This window comes from Gekko japonicus, unplaced genomic scaffold (assembly GCF_001447785.1).
Source record: "Gekko japonicus isolate JY-2015 unplaced genomic scaffold, Gekko_japonicus_V1.1 scaffold106, whole genome shotgun sequence".
Lineage (NCBI taxonomy): Eukaryota > Metazoa > Chordata > Lepidosauria > Squamata > Gekkonidae > Gekko > Gekko japonicus.
The window spans coordinates 1,818,335-1,841,027 of NW_015170890.1; the positions used below are offsets into that span (position 1 = coordinate 1,818,335).

The window sequence follows — 22,693 nt, forward strand, 5'->3', positions numbered from 1 at the left end:
ACTGTGTTCTTCTTCCCCACCGATCTCTCCTGGCTCTCCCAATTGCAATCTCAGGAACTCACGTGCTTTAAAGACAGAGTCAATCTTTTCTTTTTTGTCCTTAATTTTAAAGGTGACGCCTGCGGGAATCAGCCATCTGTAGGCAATGCTGTTCGTTTGAAGAAACGATATTAGGTTTTTATACTCCTTCCTCTTCTTCCTGATGTCAATGGGGATATCTTTTAAAATTCTGATGTTATTCCCTCCCATTTTCAGGGTTCCTCCTGTAGTTGTTTTGAGTATTATGTCCCTGTCATGTCTCTTCGAGAATCTAACCACAATCTCTCCAGGCAGATTATTTTTCTTGATATAGTTGGAATAGGATCTATAGATCACATCCATTTTGCTAATCAAGTATTCCGCTTTTAAATCTGTAACTGGAGCTAATGCTTCACTCAAAAGTTCTTTTAAGATTCTTTCCTTTTGTCTCAGGGATCCCTTGGAATCGGAGGACTAGGTTAGCTCTCTCCATTTGTAGCTGCAAAATTTGAAATTCACCTGAAGTTTGTGTCTTTTCCAGCATTTGCATTTTTTCTTGACTTTTTTGGTCTTTGCGTCCACTTCCTTGACTTTCTCCACTGTTTGCTCCGTTATTTTTGTGATTTTTACTAGTTGGAGCTGCTGAGCTGCAAGGTTTTGATTCAGTACAGTTAGCTGCTGGTTAATGTTGGTCATTTGGTCCAGCAGAGGGTGCATGGTTTCTGCTAGCATTCTGGATAGCTCTGAGGAGTCCTCCATCCGGGGACTCGAGCCTCCCATTAGTTTCATTTTTGCTAGCTTGTCTTTCTCTGTTTTCTTCCCCGCCATGTTTGAGGGTTATTTACTTTTAGTAAAAGTTGCTAAAGTCTCTGAAATTCGCCCAAGTGCTTATCTACGCTCTGGTAAGTCTCTTAAAACTTTTACTTCTGCTCCCCCCTTGGTAAATCGTTGTTTTCTTTATGCATGTGGGAGGAACCCCTCCCCCGCTTGCTCATCTTGCCGTTCCCAAGGGGGGCTTTCTTTTAGTTTTTCGGCATCTCTTTTTTACTTGACTCACTGTTCATTGTTGGTCCGGGGACCTCGCTCGATCGCAGTTAAATCGCCCGATCTCCAATGCTTGTCCCGGCCGGCGGCTCTGGATCCGTACGGACACAACAGCGGCAGGACCATCAGGGCAGAGGAGTGCCTCAATTCCACAGCATCTTGCTGCAGAAGAGGCTACCCCTCAAAAGCCCCATGGTGAGGAGCCTTTTGCACCAGCTCCATGGAGGGGCAACGGACAATTGAGCCCCTCCTCACCACAGGCACTCAGATAGTCTCCCCGGAGGTCTGGGAGAGACGTCTGCTAGCGTGTCGACATTAACCGGAAGCCTGGTTTGGACTGATCCTGAAGGGACCACTTCCCTCGCACATGAGCTGACTCCATGTGAGCCCTCCATCCCGGCATTCATCATCACTACTCTCTCTGGTATGGGAAGGAAGGATTTGCCTTTCAAAAGGTTGGAGGGATTGGTCCACCAAGTTAAGGATGATCTCATTTTGTCTGGAACCAGAATCCTCCAATGACACTTTACCACTATTGCCACCTGCCAGGGCAGAAGAAGCCACTATAAATCCCTCAAGCGTGCTCTCGTCCATGGAACCATCTTGATGGTTGAGATCATGTGGCTCAGGAGGCCCGAAAGGAACATGATGTCTGAGGTACTCTGAGACAGAACGACCATTGGTTACTCATCATGAAGGGTCCTTCTCCTCTGAGGCTTGGAGGACATCTTGTGGGGTGATTCCCATCCATCACTTAGGGAGGCAGGACTAATTTCAATTACTTCCTGTTTCCTGTAGTGGAAGTCACCCTAGGCTCAGTTCTGGTACTCCGAAAGCAATACACAAACTTAACCACAGTAAAAAAGAGAACTTGAACATCAACAACAAAATCACAAACATTGGAACAGGAAGAAAAAGGTGAGTACCCTCTCTCACACATAGTATTATTATTAGTATCATCATCATCATCATCATCATCATCATCATCATCATCATCATCATCATCATCACAGAGTGTGAAAGAACAGCATAGTAGATAGAAGAAATGATGACCCGGGAGGGCCAAGATATCCTCCATGCCTCAGAGGAGAAGGACCCTTCACTGTGAGTAGCCAATGGTCATTCTCCCTCTGAGGTAGAGGACATCTTGTGGGACCTCCCAGAGCAGTGTCCCTAATTTCTGGGAGGGTGGTCATCATCAAGAGTTAGAACAGACTGCAGCGCTCTCCATCCGAATGCTGCATCATCAGAGTCATACACATCTTGTAATGCCTGATGAATGTGGATAAAGAAGACCATGTAGCAGCCCTACAGACTTCCTCCACCGATGCCCTGTTGGCAAAGGCCACATTCGTTGCAGCGCTGCGAAGAGAGTGGGTCGTGATATCTGCAGGAACTTGTTCATACTCCTGCAGGCTTCAGTAATGCAGGACCTCATAGTGTTGCTTATGGCAGAGTTAGACATCTCTCCCTATGTGAAGAGGAGAAATGTTAACGAACATATCTTCTGTCCGTCTGAAAGACGCCATTCTGAGAATATAGCATTTGAGTGCTCTCCTCACATCCAGTATATGCCAAACTTTTTCCTCCAGATGGGATGAATTTGGAGAAAACGATGGCAAACAAATCTCTTGTGATCTGTGAAACTTAGTATTGCTCTTTGGGCAAAAAGGTGGAATCTGTTCTCAGAACTACCTCGTCTTTGTGAAAAACACAGCTCCGACTGAATTGTCAGAATGCCTAGTTCCGAAATCCTCCTCCTGGCTGAAGTAATGGCTACCAGGAACAAAGTTTTCATCCTTGGGAATTTGAGTGGAATGTGCTACATCAGCTCAAAGGGTTCGTTTGTAAGAGCTGTGAGAACAGTATTAAGCTTCCAAGTTGGAAACCTATGGCTTTGTGGAGAATCCTTGAATGATGCCCCTCTGAGGAAATGGCGAATGTGAGGGTGCTGAGAGATGTTAAGACAATTGTACCGGGGCAGGACCAAAGCCAGGGCCACTATCACTGTGATGGTGAGGATCATTATTAGCTAAAACACAGAGAATCACTGTGTTTCAGAGAATTTGGACTGGTACCAGGCAAAAAAAAGTTTTTTAAACATTTAAACATTTAAAAACAGTTAAAAGTTTATACCAATTGGGAATGAAGAGCACGCCATTCATCCACAGCCAATTTGTTTCCATAGATCCCAGTTTCCTTTTTTTAATCTTCTAAGTCTTGTCTCATACAGTTATCTTTAGAAACAAAGTTTTGTGTGTTTTAGGGGTCAGCCAGGCAGTTTGCCCTTGTTAGTGCATGGTCACCAACTGAAATGTAGTTAAAGATTAGATATGAACAAAACCTGTATCCCACTTGATGTTATGTAACAAGATACAAGTCACTTCCCATAAGTCTGTTTTGAATAATTATCTCACCACAGAATTATCTCACCATATCATTTACATACAGGGTGGAATTAAGTAGCTATTAACTCAGCCCAGCCCACCACTGCTGCAGGGCCGATTGAAAGCCAGTGCTGTATAGTGGTTAAGAGTGTCAACCTAGGATCAGGGAGACCCAGTTTCGGACCCCCTTCTCTGGGTGACTTTGGGCCATCACAAACTTAGCCTAACCTATCTCACAGGACTGTTGTGAGGATAAAATGGAGAAGAGGAGAACAATATAAGCGGCTTTACAACTCCATTGTTGAGAAAGGTGTGGTATAAATGAAATAAATACATAGGAATCCCCACAAAACGTCACAAAGTGCCCATCCCCTCTTCCTGCTTCAAAAGTACAAGGGCACTTTGACAGGCTCTTCCCACTCCACTCAGTCAAAGTGCCTTTTATAGGCCTCTCGTTCTCTGACGTAGTGCCCCTGGGCAACATGGAGGAGGAGGACAGAGGGAGAGAAACGGAAGGCAGAGTTCTGTTGTGCCCAACAGGGGTTGTTCTACGCACACACATGTGCTGCTGGGTTGAGCTTTTAATGTTTTCTGACTGAAGCCGCAAACAGCGCTTGACATCCTTGTTTGCTTCGCTGGTCTCTTGGTCTTTCACTTGTTCTTCCAGCCGCCCCACTGCACCGCTGCTTGGGATCAGCAGCAGCAAGACTGTTTAAGTGAAGCTTCCCAAATCCAAATGAGCCCTTGCTAATTTCTTAGTTAAACACCCCGGTACAGCAATTAATCATATCTGAAGATTATCAGTAGTTTAAAAACTGGCACAGCTTTACTTTTCCATTTTTAGGCATTAATTTCAACATCCCCTCAAGACCATCAGCTGCTCTAGTTTTTGGCAGAGCTTGATCTGCATTATTAGCTAAAACACAGAGCCAAACTCTTCAACTATTTACTTTATATCACAACACTTTGCCAGCAGCCAACATTCTCAGTGTGTTTCTGGTTTGTGCAGGGCTTCAGCCACAGCCACACTGATCTGCCACTGCTCCAGTCTCACAACAGAGGATTCTTGTCATCACCAAGCTTTTTACAGCACTCTCCACCACACGCACAAACCAACAAGTGAAACCTATACACACAGAAAGCGTGGCAGAACATCCATCTAATAACTTACTAAAGAAAGGATTCCAGGTTAAGTAAGCTCTCGCATTAACTGGGAAGAATTCACATTCATGGCAAGCATCACATCCTCAAGAAGAGACAGACAGCAACAATGCTTTTGGCAAAGACCGGATAATATAGGATTCAAAAATCACAACTTGGCTACTACATGGTAATGAAAATGGAATAATGCCAACACTGGTACCCCTTTTCCCAAAACTGAAGGTTAGGTTCAGTATTATAAAATAAATAAAATCTATCACAGGGAAAGTGAAACTGAAAAAACTACAAGTTCATACCCTTGAGGCTTCTATTGAGGATGGGGACAGGTTTCTAAAAGCATGACTTATAGGGGCAGCAACATTGTTGTTTACACTGTGATAGCAGTATTTTGCAACGAAAGAGAAAGATGAGGTCTAAATGAAAACCTAGCCTTTGCAGAAAGAGCAAAGAGCTGATGCATGGCCCTCTTTTCTTATTGATGTTCCATAGCAAAAAAAAGAAAAAGAAAATTCAACATGTTTCTTTAATCTCTTTACTTTTAGCTTGCTCCATTCAAGCAAGCTAAGCACTGGCCTTTTTTAATGTCAGGTTGAGAGTACATTTTTCCCCTTCGAAGGGTCAAGGCTTTTCTTTCTTTCTTTCCTGTAAAACATGCTCAGATGCATTTTTCGGACCATTTACCCCGAAGCCTCTTCATTAAACTATTTCAAGAAAAGCAATACTTCAAGTGCACATGAACCTGCCTTATACAGTCAGACCAATTGGTCTCTCCAGGTCAATACTGTCTACTCTGCTTGACAGCACCTCTCCAAAGTCTCAGGCAACAGGTTTTCATAGCTAATTCATTCAACAGAGATACTAGGCCTGAACCTGGGACCTCCTACATGCAAACCAGATGCTCTTCTCCTTCTGATTAACATGGCAACGGTCCCGGTCCACGGGCCGAAAAATGCGGGGGGTGGGAAGCGTGGCTGCTTGCCCCGGAGCAAAATAACGTGCAGCTGCCCGATCACACGTCCCGTCGAGGTACCATGGTTAGGGGGTGAGGTGCCGATCACACGGCTATCCTGCAAAGAAGCGGCGAGGCGTGATCACACCAGCAACCGCTAGGTGCCGTTTCTGTGGCAAACGGGATTTTTTATTTGTCTCACCGAAGTTTGCGCATGTGCATGATCACTTGTGCGCATCCTGTGGGGACTAAAAAAACACATCCGGTTTGCAAGGGGACATGGGCGGGCGCTGGATGCCACGGGATTCCAGCGGAAACGTGATCAGACACCCGCCCTTGCTCCGCGTTTTCCGGAAACCAGTACATCGTAAGTACTAGTTTTTTACTTCTCATCTTCGGCAGGAAGCCACGGGTTAGCCACGGAAGCACTTCGCTTCCCAGATGTTGCGGTATGATCGCGCCTGGAAAATCCGCCTATCATCCATATCTTTAGCGTGGCAAATGCTCCATGTGAACGGGGCCAACTTATACCTGATAAAGAATTTGATGGTAAAGCTTTTCCCTAGATCAGAGCACTTCAGATTACAGGTGTTTAAATTCTGCCCCATTAGATATAAAAAAAATTAAAACCATCCATAAAAGAAAATCAGAACCCCTTTTAAAAACCTAGTAAGCAGTTTGAAAGCAAGAAATTGCAAGTAGATAAATAGGTACCACTTCGGTGGGAAGGTAACAGCGTTCCGTGCACCTTGGTGTCTAGTCATGCCCAGCCACATGACCACGGAAACGTCTTCGGACAGCGCTGGCTCTTCGGCTTGGAAACGGAGATGAGCACCGCCCCCCAGAGTCAGATATGACTAGCTTTTGAGCAAGGGAAACCTTTACCTTTTACTAAGATAAAACCCTAATTAAAAGCCTGGGTAAAAAGATATGTTTTAGCCTGGCACCAAAAAGAAAGTAAAGCAGCCACCAGACAAACCTCAAGGGGGAGAGAGCACTGCAGGGGTGAGGTACACTGTCTTTAGTTGCCACCCACCTTACTTCTGAAGGTGGGGGGCAGAGACCGCAGGGCTTGAGAGGCAGATCTTTAGTGGCAGGCCAGATAATATGGGAGGGCGAGGTCCTTTGTGGACACTTATGAGCTAGGACAAAGCAGCAAAGCAAAATCAGACTCAAGAGCTGTATTAGTTGTTGTCCGGCATTACACTTCTATTCCCCAATTCATCCAAGGAGTTTGGGGCAGCACAGTGTCTTCCCTTTTGTTATCCCAAGAACCGTGAGATAGCGCATGTCAACAGGTTGTGATTAGCCCAAAGTGGTCCTTATGTGCTGCATGGCAGAGAGGAGATTTCAACCTGAATCTCATTGGCCTAGCACTCCATTCACTATTCCACACAGACGTGATAAGTGGAAGCATAACACAGTGGATAAAAGACTGAGCTATGAACGAGCAGCAGTGAAAAGGGCAAGTTCTATTACTAGGGTCTATCACCAAAGATTCAAAATAAGCCAGCCGGTATAATGATGTCACTGTACAGATCTATGGCACAGCTGCATCTAAGTATACTGTTCTAGTCATCCAGTTTCAAAGAGGATATTGTAACACTGGGATCATGGATCACGGTCTGAATCTATCTTATGTATATATGTGCTGTCAAGGTGCAACTGAGTTATGGTGACCCCAAATACAGGTTTTAAAGGCAAGAGAGAAGCAGAGGTGGTTTGCCATTGCCTTCCTCTTCCAAGCCTTCCTTGATGGTCCTCCATCCAAGCACTGACCCTGCTTAGCTTTTGAGATCAGGCAATATCACGCTGCCTTCTCTCCCTGAATCTTTCTTCACTACCATTACGTTTCACTCTATTCAGCTTAACAAGGGCTGCGGTCACACGGAGCATTAGGCACGCTAGAGAGACGGAAGATAGGCGGATTTTCCGGGCGCTATCTCACCACCACATCTGGGAAGCGTAGAGCTCCCATGGTGCACCCGAGGCTTCCCGCCGAAGATGCGCGGTTAAAAACTAGTACCTCGGAGGTACTAGTTTCTGGTAACCGCGGGGCAAAGGCGGGTGTCTGATCGCGTTTCCGGTGGTAGTTCCGGCGTCCGCCCATGCCCCCTCGTATAAAGGTTTGTTTGTTTTTCAACTGTCCATGGGATGCGCACGAGCACCCAACGGGGCATGCGCACACTTTGGTGTCCGGAGAAAAAAACACCCGTTCGCCTTGCCGCTTCTTTGCCACGACGCAGGATTGTGGTGTGCTCGGCACCTCCCCCCTACCACGGGACCTCCACAGAACGTCTGCTGGCACAACCGCGTGTTATTTTGCCCTGGGGCAAACAGCCACACTCCCCCCCCGCGCATTTTCCTGCCCATGTGCCCGCGGCCTAACAACAGATTTTTTTTTGAAGAACAAATGACAGTATTTTAATGTCTTCATGAAGGCCTGAAATCTTCCTACTGATCTAAGGAAATTAGTGGAGGATTTTAAGTGGACAAAAGAGTAGGGCTCATCTTGAGACAGTAACATTAAGTGGCCTTCAGCATCCAACATGTCTACTTCCATCTACACCATTTCCTTAGAAGGAAGACAACAATATGAGACTCTCACCCAAAATGAAGAGAACACTTAGGGGATGGATCTGGCCAATTTTTTCATTCATTCTCACACAACGCCCCTACTACAGTGCCATTCCCAATAGATTTTGTCTACACAGGTCCCATGATCCCCAGCACAGCCTTTTTGGTGATGGTCAGAAAAGAATCCCCTCCTCACCTTTGTTTAACCACAGGCAGAGCTGCCTGGAGCCAACCCTAGGAGTTTCCTGTAACAGGAAACTGAAGTGTAATCCATGTAGCTGATTCGATTCAAACACATTATGTGGCTTTTGTTTTAGTAACTAGTGAACACTTTCCTAGTTTTGAGCGAAATCTGGCTTGCTTTACATACATTTTAGGACAACTCTTTCAAATGATGTTTATAGGAGCTTTCTGTATCACCTGAAAAAATTATTCTCTGAGAATGCAGATCTATAATTAAGAAAAAGATCTCCTGTTTTCACTTTCATTGGATGGGTACTAGGTGCTCTTGGATAATTCATTGGCCTAGTTTTCCTGATCTTCCAAATTTGTTTTTTAAATAAACTCTTGTGCCAGCAGATGGAGCTATTCAGATAAAAGGGAAAAGAGAGGGATTTTTTTCAGTTTCAGAATTCTTTGACATGTACATCATTTCAACTTGTCAATAGGACAATGTTCATAATCCTGAAAGGATATGCCTTTCAAGCTCTAGGCTCCAGAATACCAGAAACAGCAAACAGGGAAATCAGGGTGCCACCGCTGAGATCTAAAATCTCCATCACGCTCTCTATTTTAAGGTAAAATAGATCTGCTCCACTAGTTTAATGGCATCTGCCCACAGAAAATTATTAATCTGGATGGTTGTGGTCCACAGAGAAATCCTTTCCTTCCTTACCACACACTTCAAAGATTTGTGGATCTGTGATTATGTTGTACTGGTTCAGAGAATCAAAACTAAGGTTTAAAAGAAGAAGAAGCCACACCACATTGTTCCTTTTAGCCAGAAATAAAAGCAAACTGGTTGATCTACTGAAGGGAAGAACCTGAACCAAAGCTCGCCAGTTTTGAAAATTCTAACATAATGCTCAAAAAATGTCTCACTGATTTTATTCCTTGGCAGTGCCATAACAAATGTCAATCCAGCAAAAAGTCAAATTTGTCAAGACTTCATGGTATAAAATTTTTACATAAATGCAAGTGTAAAACATGTAATTTAACACTGATGTATCTTTTAGAAACAATGCTGAAATGGATTTGGAAAGGAATGATTCTAAAAGATGCTTCTTGCTCAGGTCTGCACACTGCAAGAAGTTAGATACAGACAAGAAGGCATCGGCAAGAGTTGCAAGGCAATGTACCCCAATTCCCCTCACCTTCATTTCTTCCCCTCTCACCCCACCCCCCTCTCTCTTTTCAACAGTCAGTCCCTCTCTCTCTCTCTCTCTCTCTCTCTCTCTCTCTCTCTCTCTCTCTCCCTCCCTCCCTCCCTCCCCCTTCTCTCTTGACAGCACACTTTCCCTCCAGTCCTGCTGCAGCCTCCTCTTGAGTATACCAGGGTTGCTAGGCAACCCCCATAATGCCAGTTGAAATCTTGTGACATCGTGTTGCAGGATCTCTTTTTTAAAACATTTATGTCCCCCCAACTTGTTTTTGTTTTTTGTTTTCATTTTCAGACTGAAAACCTAAGGATTCTCCCAAGTCCACAAAAAGATCTGTTTTCCATTATGCCAATCTTGGGCCATGCTGAGAAATGGCACACTGGTACTTACCGTGAAGGTCCATACTCCATGGTAGTGACGAGAAGACCCAGATGAGTGGGGAATTCCCTTCCCTGCACTTTTGGCGCCAGGAAGCCCAGCTTTGTTGTTCTAGAGGGGAAGCATTCCCCCATCTCCCTTTCAGTCTGGAAACTTCCATAGGTCCCATGGCCCACGCCATGATGTGAAAAACTTTGAAAACACAGCAACACAATCCAACCCAGACTAACAACTGGGTCGATCACCCGATCAGGGAACTTCCCTCTTTTTCTATAACATCTCTGGCCTTCTGCACCTCAATGTTTCCTTTTCCTTTTTGGGGGGTGGGCCCGGGTCTTCTTGTCACTTTCAAGAAGAATGGATCTTCATTGGAGTACCAATGTGCCATTCTCCCTTGGAAAGATGAGGAGATCCAGATGAATGGGGATGTAACAAAGCATACTGTCCCCAGGGATGGCAAAAAAACCGTGTATGCTGTTAATCTTCTTGCACCAACAGGAACAACATTTATACAGGCCCTGCCCTGTGTAAATTGATGGTGCAACCAGAAGTCCAGGGATGTAGCAGGTCAGGTCAGGCCAGGGTAGAGTTGGGTTAGAGTTGACTCTCCCCCCCCCCTCCCAAGCAAGGAAGGTGGTGTGCAAAGCAACATCACCAACCTTGCAGGCTGCACATGCATGCAGCAATTGGATGAAACTGGCCTCCCCCCTCTGTTGGTCTTTTGGAGTTTCTGTGTGGCACTGTGGCATGCTTGCACTGCCACAGTGCCACTTGTTCTGGAGTGTGCCACTTGTTCAAATGGCAAACAAGCACCTCCCAAGACAGTTCACCTTCCCTGAGATTCTCTGGGAGAGTCTGACTGCTGGGTGCTGCCTGCTTGCCTGCCTTAAGTGCTGCTGGCTGGGTTTCCCCATTGGAAACAATGGAGGTAATGGGGGTAACCTGTTTGGGTGCCCATAGAATTGGGCACACTGGTCCAATTACTTTGGTACGTGGGGGTTTATGTGGGAAGAGGCTCCTGAAGCTACCCCGAAAATTTGGAGCCTCTCCCTCAACCCCCCCCCCGAGCCACTAACAGCACCGTGGGAAAAAAGTAACTTCCTCCCCCCCATAGAGAATGGAGGGGATGGGGGCAACCTGTTTTGGGGCCCGTAAAATTGGACCCCCCCTGGTCCAATCTTCTTGAAACTTGGTGGGTATCTTAGGGAGAGGCTCCAGCAGGTACCCTGCAAGTTTGGAGCCTCTCCCTCAAACCCCCCCTCCCCTCCAGCCCCCAGAATATATCCTATGTTTTTGCCATTGACTTCAATGGCCCATAGGAGATAATGGGGCCAAATTGCAATTCGGCAGCAAGCCGATTCAGATAAGAGAATCTGAATCGGCCCGCAGCCGCCCAAAAGGGGCTTGAATGGGCCATTTTCGGGGGTGCATTCAGTTTAGATGAACCGAATGCACATTCCTCCTCTTGGCTGAAGTGCCCACTGACCAGTTGCTCAGCCAGAGAGTCACATGGCGACCATAGTAGCGCCAATGGCCCTTGCCGAAAACTGCATAGCAACCAACTTAGCATCAGCTACAAGAGCCATGATTTTCTCTAACCTTGGGAGGTAGGAGGTCAAATTAGGGGAGGCCTCAGAGAACTCCTCTCTACATCTTGCACAGTCAATGATGATGATGATGACCCTGGAGTGAATAGGTTCATCCTATTCATCTCTCAGTACCCAGTAGGCTTACCAAGTGGCGGCGGGGGATCCGCATGTCTTTACAGGATCTCTGCCGTGGGGACGGCAATACGCATTGCACCGCCGTCGCCAGGATGTGACGCTACGTGTCGCTCTGGCAATGGGGCTGTTTGGAGTCCCGTTGCCAGAGCGATGCGTAGCGTCACATCCTGGCGACGGCGGTGCAACGTGTATCGCCGTCCCCGTGGCAGGGATCCTGTAAAGACATGCGGATCCCCCGCTGCCACTTGGTAAGCCTAGTACCCAGTCAAAGATCCTAGGGAAGAGTAAGAGAGTCTGCTACTGTAGAGCTGGACACAACTTCCTTGTCAGGATCTCCTTCCTTCTGATGTGGAAGATCCGCCATGGGAGTAGACAGTTTCAGGAACTTTAGAGTAGTGACAAATGATGAATGAAAGACCTTGGTGGCAAAATAGTTAGTGTGAGCTAGCTCACAGTTTTTTAGCCTCCGGCTCACACATTTTTATCTTAGCTCAGGAAGGATGGCTCCAGAGCAAACTAATTTATGCAGTAGCCAAATCGCTTGCTCACAACTGTAATGCCAGCGGCTCACAAAGTAGAATTTTTGCTCACAAGAACCCACAGCTTAGAGGGAACATTGCTCATCACTGATCTGACTTTCTTCCTTTTTGGACAGGTCAGGATCATGATAGCAGAAAACAGGGAAATTATCCAAATGTTATTAATGGTCTACTTGTAAGTAACATGTAACGGTCAACACTCCTTTCTCACAGCTTTTATGAGGACCTTGGACAGATCTTGTCCCCCCTCTGACTATAAATAGCAGCCCCTCGTGCCGCTTAGTTCTACTGGATTGCTTCCATGGGGGGGTGAAGGGGGGAGTGCTGGTGGCTGCGGCGGCTGCTGTGATCCCTTCTGTCCACAGCCTCTTCTATAAAATATTCCAACCACTGTTGGAAGCCCTCTGGGATACCGGAGGGAGGGTTGGGGGACTCTCCTCCAGTTCTGTTGCACCCTTGCTCAACCCTACTGCTTGGGAGAAAGGCGTAGTCACATTGTGGCAGGAAGAAAGCACACCGCTACTCTGGCATTCACTGCCATCTTGCCCCTTACCTGGAGACTGATCTGGGAAGAGCTCGATGTCCTAATTCAGGGCCCTTAGAGATCAGCTAGGCACACAGTACCTCCTGCAGCTCACCACTGGAAGATCCTGCTGATAAGCGCCATTGCCCAGCTCCCCTGCTGTTTCCATGCAGTGCTGCAAAGCTGCAAGACACCTAGGCTCCACTGAGCCAAAGCACAGTTGCCTCAATGGCTTTGCGAGAAAGGGGAGATCACTGAAGATAAGGATAAGTGCTGTGAATCAAGATGCTGGACTACAAAAGGAAGCTCTGAAACTGAAAGCACTTGGAGCTCTCCAAAAGCCTGCCTTCTCCATTGGCAGGAAAAGAAGACTGAAGGAGAGATGGGGAAACTCCCCTCCAGAACAAAAAACCCTGAATTTCCTGCTGCCAAAAGTGGAAGGAAGGGAGTTCCTGACTCATCCAGGTCGCACCATCCTTACAAGAGAGAATTAGATATTCTGTTGATCTGAAAACTCTTTGTCAGTTCTATGCAAGGAGCTATGTTCAGTTATGGTGGGCTATAAATGAATGAGCTATTTATAAATACACAACTCTGTCCAACGTTACATCCTGTTAAAATAAGATGCCATCTTTAGTTTCTAGGATGACAACACGTCCATTATTACAATGGATGATGCAGTTAATAAGAACTTAAGAGAAGCCATGTTGGACCAGGCCAATGGCCCATTCAGTCCAACAATCTGTGTCACAGAGTGGCCAAAATCCAGGTGCCATCAGGAGGTCCACCAGCAGGGCCAGAACTCCAGAAGACCCCCCCCTGTTGCCCCCCCCCCAAGCACCAAGAATACAGAGCACCACTGCCTCAGACACAGTGTTCCATCTATCTTGAGGCTAATAGCCACTGATGGACCTCTGCTCCATATATTTATCCAATCTCCTCTTGAATCTATCTGTGCTTATAGCTGCCACCACTTCCTGCAGCAATTAATTCCAGCTGTTAATTACTCTTTGGGTGAAGAAGTACTTCCCTTTGATCTATTCTAAGCCTTCTGCTCATTAATTTCATTGAGTGAGAAAGGGAGAAAAGCACTTCTTTCTCTGCCTTCTCTATCCCATGCATAATTTTGTAAACCTCTATCATGTCACCCCTCAACCCTTGTTTTTTCTAAGGTAAAGAGCCCTAATCTCTTAAGCCTTTCTTCATACGGAAGGTGTTCCATCCCCTTAATCACTTCAATTGCCCTTTTCTGCACATTTTCCAGTGCTATACTATCTTTTTTGAGGTGCGGTGACCAGAACTGTACAAAGTATTCCAAATAAAGCTGCATCATAGATTTATATAGGGGCAATATGATACTGGCTGATTTGTTTTCAGTCCCCTTCCTAATAATCCCCAGCATAGCATTTGCCTTTTTTTATTGCAGTCACACACTGAGTCAACATCTTCAGTGAGTTATCTAACCACGACTCCAAGATCTCTCCCCTGGTTAGTTACTGCCAGGTCGGACCCCATCAATGTATATCTATAGTTAGGATTTTTAGCTCCCATGTGCATTACTTTGCACTTGCCCACATTGAACTTCCCTTACCACACTGATGCCCACTTACCCAGACTTGACAGATCCCTCTGGAGCACCTCCGAGTCCTCCCTGGTTCTCACTGTCCTGAACAACGTAAGTGTCATCTGCAAATTTAGCCACTTCACTGCTTACTCCCAACACCAAATCATCACTGATCAAGTTAAAAAGCACCGGACCGAGTCCTGCAGTACCCCACTGCTTACCACCTTCCACTGTGAAAACTGCCCATTTATATTCACTTTCTGTTTCCTGTTAATTAACCAGTTTTTAATTCACAAGAGGATTTGTCCTCTTATCCCATGACTGCTGAGTTTACTTAGGAACCTTTGATGAGGAACTTTATCAAAAGTTTTCTGGAAGTCAAAGTAAACAACATTTACAGGATGACCCTTGTCCATGTTTGTTCACCCCCTCAAAGAACACAAAAAGGTTAGTGAGACAAGATCTACCCTTACAGAATCCATGCTGATTCTTCCTCAACAGTTTTTGTTCATCAATGTGCCTACTAATTCTATCTTTAATAACAGATTCCACCAACTTCCCCAGTATTGATGTTAGACTGGCCAGCCTGTAATTTCCCAGATCTCCTCTCGAACCATTTTTAAAGATGGGGGTTACCTTAGCTACCTTCGGGGGGGGGGGGGGGGGGGGGCAGATTTTAACGACAGACTGCATATTTTTGTCAGGAGATTACTAGTTCACATTTGAGTTCTTTTCAGAACTCTTGGTTGTATGCCATCTGGTCCTGGTGATTTATCAGTTTTTAAGTTGTCCATCAGTAATAGGACTTCCTCTCTTGTCACCTCAATCTGACTCAGGTTTTTCAGTGCCCCTTCCGAAATCTGTGGTTCTGGAGTGAGCAAGAACCTCCCATCTTCCACAGTGAAGACAGAGGCAGAAAACGCATTTCGCTTCTCTGCCATTTCCCTATCATCCTTTAGTAATCTTTCTACCCCTTGGTCATCCAAGCGCCCCACTGCCACCCTGGCTGGTTCTCTGCTTCTAATGTATTTGAATAAATTTTTATTGTTGATCTCTATGTGTTTTGCAATATGTTCCTCATAGTCCCTTTTTGCTTGTCTGATCACCAACTTGCATTTTATTTGCTAAAGGCTGTGCTCCGTTTTATTTATCTTACTTGGGAGTAGCATTCCACTGCTTAAAGGAATCCTTCTTACCTTTTGCTATTTCCATTACGTTGTCAGTTGACCATTCAGGCCTTTTTAAATACCTATTTGTACCTTTCCTAACCTGACCCTCCAGTATTGTAGTTTTAAATAGCCTCCAAGCTTCCCAAAGGGATTTGACTCTCCTTCCCTTCCCTTTCAGTTTCTTCTTCACATAAGCGCGAGGTCACATATACTGCTACTGTAGCTGGGAACACAGAGCAGTTTATTGCATAATCCCACCACCTGTGGTGGGAAGCTCAGTCAGTAGCTACCATTTCAGTTGAGAATCTAAAACAGCCATAGTGTGGACAGTGCCCATGGGCTAACTGCATATTTACCTGAATGGCCTGGCGTCCTTGTTGAGCATCTGCTAGTAGCTGGATGGTAAGTGTTCTAGAGTCCTGCAGGGCGTCTTGGAGGTAGATAAAGCTGTGACCCACATGTCGTCCCATGGTGCATTCCCGACAGATGGGGACAGAACAAGTGTCACAGTAGAAATGCAGCACCTTTAAGCAAGAGGAAAAGTCAAATAGTATTTAGATGACTGCAGCGGATTCTGTGACAAGCATTTTAAAAATCCCCAGCTGTCTATAATACTTTTACAGCTACCACTTGTAAAATCCTTTGGAAACAATCAGTAGGAGCCTATGATTACCTTCTGAAGGAGGCAGGTTTGGAGGTAGGGGCAATGTTCCCTCTAAGCTGAGTTAGTGTGAGGTAGCTCACAGTTTTTTAGCCTCCAGCTCACAGATTTCTGTCTTAGCTCAGGAAGGAGGGCTCCAAAGCAAGCTAATTCATGCAGCAGCCAAATGCCTCGCTCACAGCTTTAATGCCAGTAGCTCACACAGTAGAATTTTTGCTCACAAGACTCCACAGCTTAGAGGGAGCATTGGGTAGGGGATCACTGGATCCAACCCAATGAGGTCAAGAACTCTTTTAGGCCAAAATATTAATAGAATGCTATCCAAAGATGTATAACAGCACACCTTTTCTGTGTCAGCTTCCCCAATATTCTTTTAATCACGTTATCAGAGGTGCCTCCAGTAAATTAGAAGTTATCCACTTACAATTTGTAGCCAAAGCCCTGTAAAAAAGAATATTCATGCAGTACACAGTGAAAATCTTGAGCACCGTTTTGGTAAACATTGAGTGATTCACTAGTTAGTAGTTCATGAGGCTATTTTCACATTCTATCCAGCAGAGGGATGTAGTGGAGAGCCACTCAGCAATTCATTCAAAGAAACGGCTACCTCACATGAGAGATAACAAAACCTCTCTACGCGCTGTACTCAAAATTTAAAAGGCTGCCCTTTAAACAAGCCTATTCAGATTTCATGCCCAACAGTTTTACAATCAACTGCTGTAGAAGTACTAGGAGTATATTCAATAGAATTCAAATCAATGGGAGTTAACAGCCAACCACCTCAAGGTGTGAGGCGAAGGAGGAAAAAGCCATTCTCAATTTTAAGGCAATGCTTCTTTTGGCATGAAGCCAGATCAGAGATATTTTCTTCAATGAATCTCTATTTGCTGAAGCATATTACATCACACAAGAGTGGATGTGTGTGTATGTGAATAATTCAATAAATTCATTCACTTCTACTGCACCCAATTTACAGCTTAACCTCACACTTCCCTTAACCAGCAGGAAGAAAACATTGTTAGCAAACTTAAAAAAAACCCCACTATGAACAGTGATTGGAATAGGAACTTTAAATTTATAATATCTGGGGGTAGGCAAAATTCAGTAAAATTTCCAGCACAGAACTTATTTGTCGCATCATACAGTTGCATTTGTCCCAGAATGTAAAAAGTAATCATCAAAAGAAACACTGGGATACCAGTCATCATAATAATTATAAAGCATTCGAGCAAAAACCTCAGGCCAGCCGGCCAGCCACTAAGTCACATGAATATCACAATTCCCCTGTTTGTTAAAAGTATCAGCCCCCCTCCCATCAAAGGGGCCATCTGAAGAGAAAATGGCGTCAATACGAGCCAGGGTTCCGCTTCCAGCTAAACCTGCTATTAACCCTCTGAAACAGTTAATGCCAGAAGCAAAGCTAGGTCAAGAGGCCAGAGAGCAGTCCTGTCATGCAGATCCAGATGCTACTTTCTGCAAGAATACAAGGCACAGTGTAGGGGTTTGTCAGTCACTCAGGCACACAAGCCACAAAAGGAGAGGAAGAAGTAATCAAAAACAATTAGCAGATTGTTAAAGAAAGCCTCCAGTCCACTGCTGTTATCAAGAAATGTTACAAGCAGTTGCAAGGGGTTTCCAGAATTTTGTTCAACAACCAAAAAATTTAAAAATAAAAATGGTAAGGAATTTTATTTTTCCTCCAAAAGAAAGGTCTTGAGTGCAAAACTGGTTTTTCTAGTCAGACTCAAAGACTGCAAGCGGGTCTTCATAGAGTTATTATTAAATGTCTCGAGCAATAATTCAGTTTTCTTTCCTCTTGTCTCAGAAAGGCAGTAACGTGTCAAAAAGACTGAGATATTGAGATCCTGCAGAGAAGTAAGGAAGAACTGCTATCTGACAAACCTGTTTACCTATTTACCAAACTGGTTCTGGAACAGGTTTTCTAGCAGTGTATCGCAGCAAGCATAGTCTAGAATATCACTGAAACATTTTAAAATAACTTTCCCTGAAGAGGCTGTAATATATGCCTCGCTTTCAGAAGGGTAGCCCCCTCCCAATCCCATCACTTGCTTCCCCAAAAGTACCTACATGTTATAGGGATACTGCCAATCTCTACAATGCAGCACCAGCCACATCTGCTCCTAAGTGTCCTGAATGTTTGGCTTTCCTCCACGCCTCCATACAACACATTGTGTTGGATCCAAACTAAATTAGTAATTTCCACTGATCCGTGGCTCAGTGGTAGAGCATCTGCTTGGCATAACAGAAGGTCCCAGGTTCAATCCCCGGCAGATCCAGTTAAAGGATCTGGCAGTAGGTGATGTGAAAGGACCTCTGCCTGAGATCCTGGAGAGCTGCTACTAGTCTGAATAGACAATACTGACTTTGATGGACCAAGGGTCTGATTCAGTATAAAGCAGATTCATGTTTGTTCCTTTTCAGCTGCACAGCACCTCTTTTATTGTTTTTCAGGGTCTACTATCCCCCTGGAGCAGTATTTTGTGGAGATTATTAGGCTACAGTGGGAGAGGGAGGCAAGCAAGTTCCTTTCTGCCATTAAAATTTAGTCTGGCTCCAGCTCACTAAGCCCATTCCCAAAAAAATCCTTTCCAAGATTTAAAGTGAGAAATGGATCACAGTCTTGCATTTATTTTTAGTTTAGCATAAACTGCAGCTTGCTGTGACGTTCACGTTGGCAAGCTACAGGTTGTTTTTGGCCTCCAAACTGGAAACAGAAACCATTTCAAACTGTGGTTTCTTACTCTGGTTTGGAAGGCCAGTGCCAACTACAGTTTGCCAGTTTGGGTATGATGGTAAACTATGGGTTAGATCCAAGCAACTTTTTTTGCTGGTTAAAAAGGAAAGAAGGATCACCTTTGACCACTCAAACGGATATGCTAAGAACCACGAGGCCTACATGTACAGAAGCCATGTGGGGCAGACACAGTAGTAGGGAAGGGAATTGGGTAAAGATGAAGTGAAAAAACTGGCTGGATCCAACCCTATGGTTTGTGTGAAGGGGAGAAGGGAGAGCAAGGGCCTGCAACCCCCTTCAAATACGTAGCATGGTGCCCTGACCTGGATAGCCCAGGCAAGCCCGATCTCGTTAGATCTCGGAAGCTAAGCAGGGTCATCTCTGGTACATGGATAGGAGACCCCCTTGAAATACCAGAGCTGGAAAGCAGGGTTAGGCTTTATTCAGCCACCTCTCTGAATATCCTCCTGGCTCCCAGTGGGGGTCTGTCACCAGAGATCGCCATGACTTCCAGGTGCACACACTCTCAAACACATGGGTGCACATACACAATTAAAAACACAAAAAAATATGTAGCATGGTTTGGAGGATTCATTTGAACCAAGCTATGAGATAATTCCCATGCTAATAACTAATACACATCTCACCCACTGCCCAGAAATACACCCAAATTGGTCAGTACACAGTGGTGTTGGGGAGTTGACAAAAGATAAACTGGAATAGTCCATCTATTGATGACTTTCATCAAACTTCCAGAAGAAAGGATCACTTTGTCCTTCGCATTTATTCCTTCTCCTTTCCATGCAAATAAAGCAGAAACAAGATCAAATATTATCCTGCCCCCTCCCCCAAATTATTGCATAGAGCTAGGAGGCCCAGCCTTTTAAGGGTAGTACTAAAAAGGTAAAGGTAAAGGGTCCCTTGCTCCAAAGCCAGTCAAATCCGACTCTAGGGTTGCGGTGCTCATCTCCGTTTCAAAGCCGAAGAGCCAGCGCTGTCCGAAGACGTTTCCGTGGTCATGTGGCCGGCATGACTAAACACCAAGGCGCACAGAACGCTGTTACCTTCCCACCGAAGTGGTACCTATTTATCTACTTGCAATTTCTTGCTTTCGAACTGCTAGGTTGGCAGGAGCTGGAACTAGAGACAGGAGCTCACGCCGTCACTCTGGTCTCAAACTGCTGAACTACCGACCTTCCACAGCCTGCAGTTCAGCGTCTTAACCACTTGAGCCACTGCACTACTGAACACAATTTCTACAATTTATTCATCCCTATATCTCAGCCACCACATATTCACACATTAGCGAAATACCCTACCATTATGGTTGCCAACCTCCAGGTGGTGCCTGGAAATCTCATGCTTTTGAGGTGGATCTTGGAAAGCCGCTCCTTTCAGAAAACGGCGAACATGAGGGTGTTGTGATATGGGCAAACCTGCATAATGGGGCAGTACAGAAGCCAAGGCCACCATTTGTCACCTTAAGGTGGCCGTACGAAGACCACTGGATCTACCATCTTGAAGAAAATCTAGAATGGACTTAAACAGGAGGGCGCAATGGGTCAATCTTCTTCCTCCTGGACCAACAGACAAAGGCCTTCCAGATAACATTGTATATCCTGGAAGTGGAGGATTTTCTGGAAGCCATCATCGTCTGCACGACTGGTTTGCTGTAGCCTAGTGTCCGAAGTTTGCCCTGCTCAACCTTCATGCGGTCAAGCAGAAGCAACATGGATTGGGATGACTGATCAGTCCCTGTAGCAGCATGTCATGAGAGACCAGCAGGGTGAACGGAGAAGCGATCGCCGACTGCTGTAGAAGTGTGAACCACGGCCGACGAGGCCAATATGGTGCCATGACGATGACTTCCGCTTTTAGTACCTTTATCCTTCGAAGAAGCTGAGGTAACACAGGCAGAGGGGGAAACGCATATAGCAGCCCCACAGGCCATGGCGACAGAAGGGCATCCGTCTGCTCCGCTGAAGGATGATAAAACCTGGTCTCTCCAGTTGGTAGTTGATTGGTGATGCGAACAGATCTACTTGGGGAGTCCTGAATCTGTCCTGAATTAATGAGAACAGACTGTGATGCAAGGACCACTCGCCCACTTGAATGGATTGCCGGCTCAGCCAGTCCGCCTGAGTGTTTATTGAGCCCTTGATGTGTTCTGCCCGAAGAGATAACAGGTTGGACTCCGCCCAGTACAAGTCTCTGGGCTCAGACGCGGCTCGTTTTCTTGAAGCGTGGCTTTGATGATCTTCGTGGAATCCACCGGTGTCCATTGCTCTCCTTGTGAGTAGTACTCACTCTTGATCCAATTTTAGGCTCCGGAGACTGGAATGATCCAAACGGGCCAAGGAGACCAATAGTCCTACTCCGGAGAAGAGAGGTAAGAGGAGGGTAAAAGAAAAGTTCTTTTTTTTTAAATAGAGAGAGAATTGAATAAAGAAGTAAGATAAAAGAAAATAGATGTGCTGTAAAGTTGAAAATGAAAGTGTTAGGCGAGCCCTAACACTAAGCTGCTCTCCCTACTGAGGCAGGAAAGAAACTGAGCCAAGGGTGCCTCCCACCAGAGGAAACAGGAAGAAGTTGAACTTAGTACTGCCTCCCTGAAGTTGGATGGGAATCACCCACACAAGATGGCCTCCACCTCAGAGGGTGAACAAGAGGACTGCACCAGTCACAAAGATAAAAAAATAAGGCAAGGCCAAATGCCAATAGTGTGGTGGGGAAATGACAATTTATTTAACAGGGCTTCTTAAAACTTCCATTCAATACATTCTCATTTTCCCACTTGAACACCTGCATTTGGCCTTGCTTTCCTTGTGAAGACATATTGCATATATTGCTACCACAGCAGCTGGACAAGTTGCTGGAGCCACCCACTACTCACCTCGCGGCACCCTCAGACAAACACATCACAAGTTTTAACTGACAGTGGAGGTTTGCAAAAGCAGAAGGATCAGTTCTTCTCGTAAACTAGAAGTCCAAACAGTTGAGACATTTGCAATATCCAAACAGTTGAGACATTTGCAATATCCAATCAGAACTCACTTGTAGCTTCTTTAAAAGTTATATTTTGGGTGTTAATTTGGATCAGGACCACACAAGGAGGGGCTTTAATCCTTTTACTACTGCATGGTTTCACTATAAAAACTGCTCTCCCTGTATTTCTTAGAAGGGGAGTGGGGCAGTCGAGGAAAAAGACAAGATCTCCTTTTCTCCTTCCAACACTAACAAGAGGGCAAGGGGGGTCACAATGGTGGTTTCCATAGACAAAACTACTCAGACGTAGAAGAAAAAAACTCCTATATCCCTTACCATACATCGCTGATTTAAACTGGGGGGCCCATATGCCTAAAAGCAGCTGTCAAGACACTGGGACACAGCCAATCTATGTCTTTAATTGGACTTTAGGACAACCAAAGCAAGTTTTTTATTTCCTTCAAAATTTATATCCCACCCTTCCCACAAAGCAGAGTCAGGGCGGGTTCCAACCTATAATAATCTGCTGAGTGCCAGACTCCGATATTCTCCCTATCTTAATTCTGAAACACGCATTAATTCCATAGTAACAACCAGGGGTCATTTGGGGGGGGGATGTGGGGGGACGCCATCCCCCCGGGTGAGGTGCGGGAGGGCGGGGCCTGGAGCTCCCTGCTGGTGCCTGCTGGAGGTCGCCGCCGGCTGTGGGGAGGACACACTTCCGGTGATGTCAGGGGGTGTGGCATATGCTAATGAGTCCCCCTAGCTCTTTTTCTACGAAATGACCCCTGGTAACAACACACGAATGCCTCCTGCGCTTGAATAACTCGATAATCATATAAAAGACATATGAAACAAACATGCACTAAGGATCAAGTCA

The 22,693-nt window shown here is 45.5% G+C and overlaps 1 protein-coding gene across 1 annotated transcript in view; it reads right to left on the reverse strand.

Moving 5' to 3' along the window:
- The window catches only part of TRIM71 (tripartite motif containing 71, E3 ubiquitin protein ligase), a 73,911-nt gene that overhangs the window by 5,635 nt on the left and 45,583 nt on the right, over positions 1 to 22,693 (reverse strand). Inside the window, exon 2 of the mRNA XM_015418408.1 lies at positions 15,769 to 15,936. Within this exon, the coding sequence (XP_015273894.1) occupies positions 15,769 to 15,936 (168 nt within the window). The remainder of the gene's footprint in view (positions 1 to 15,768; positions 15,937 to 22,693) is intronic.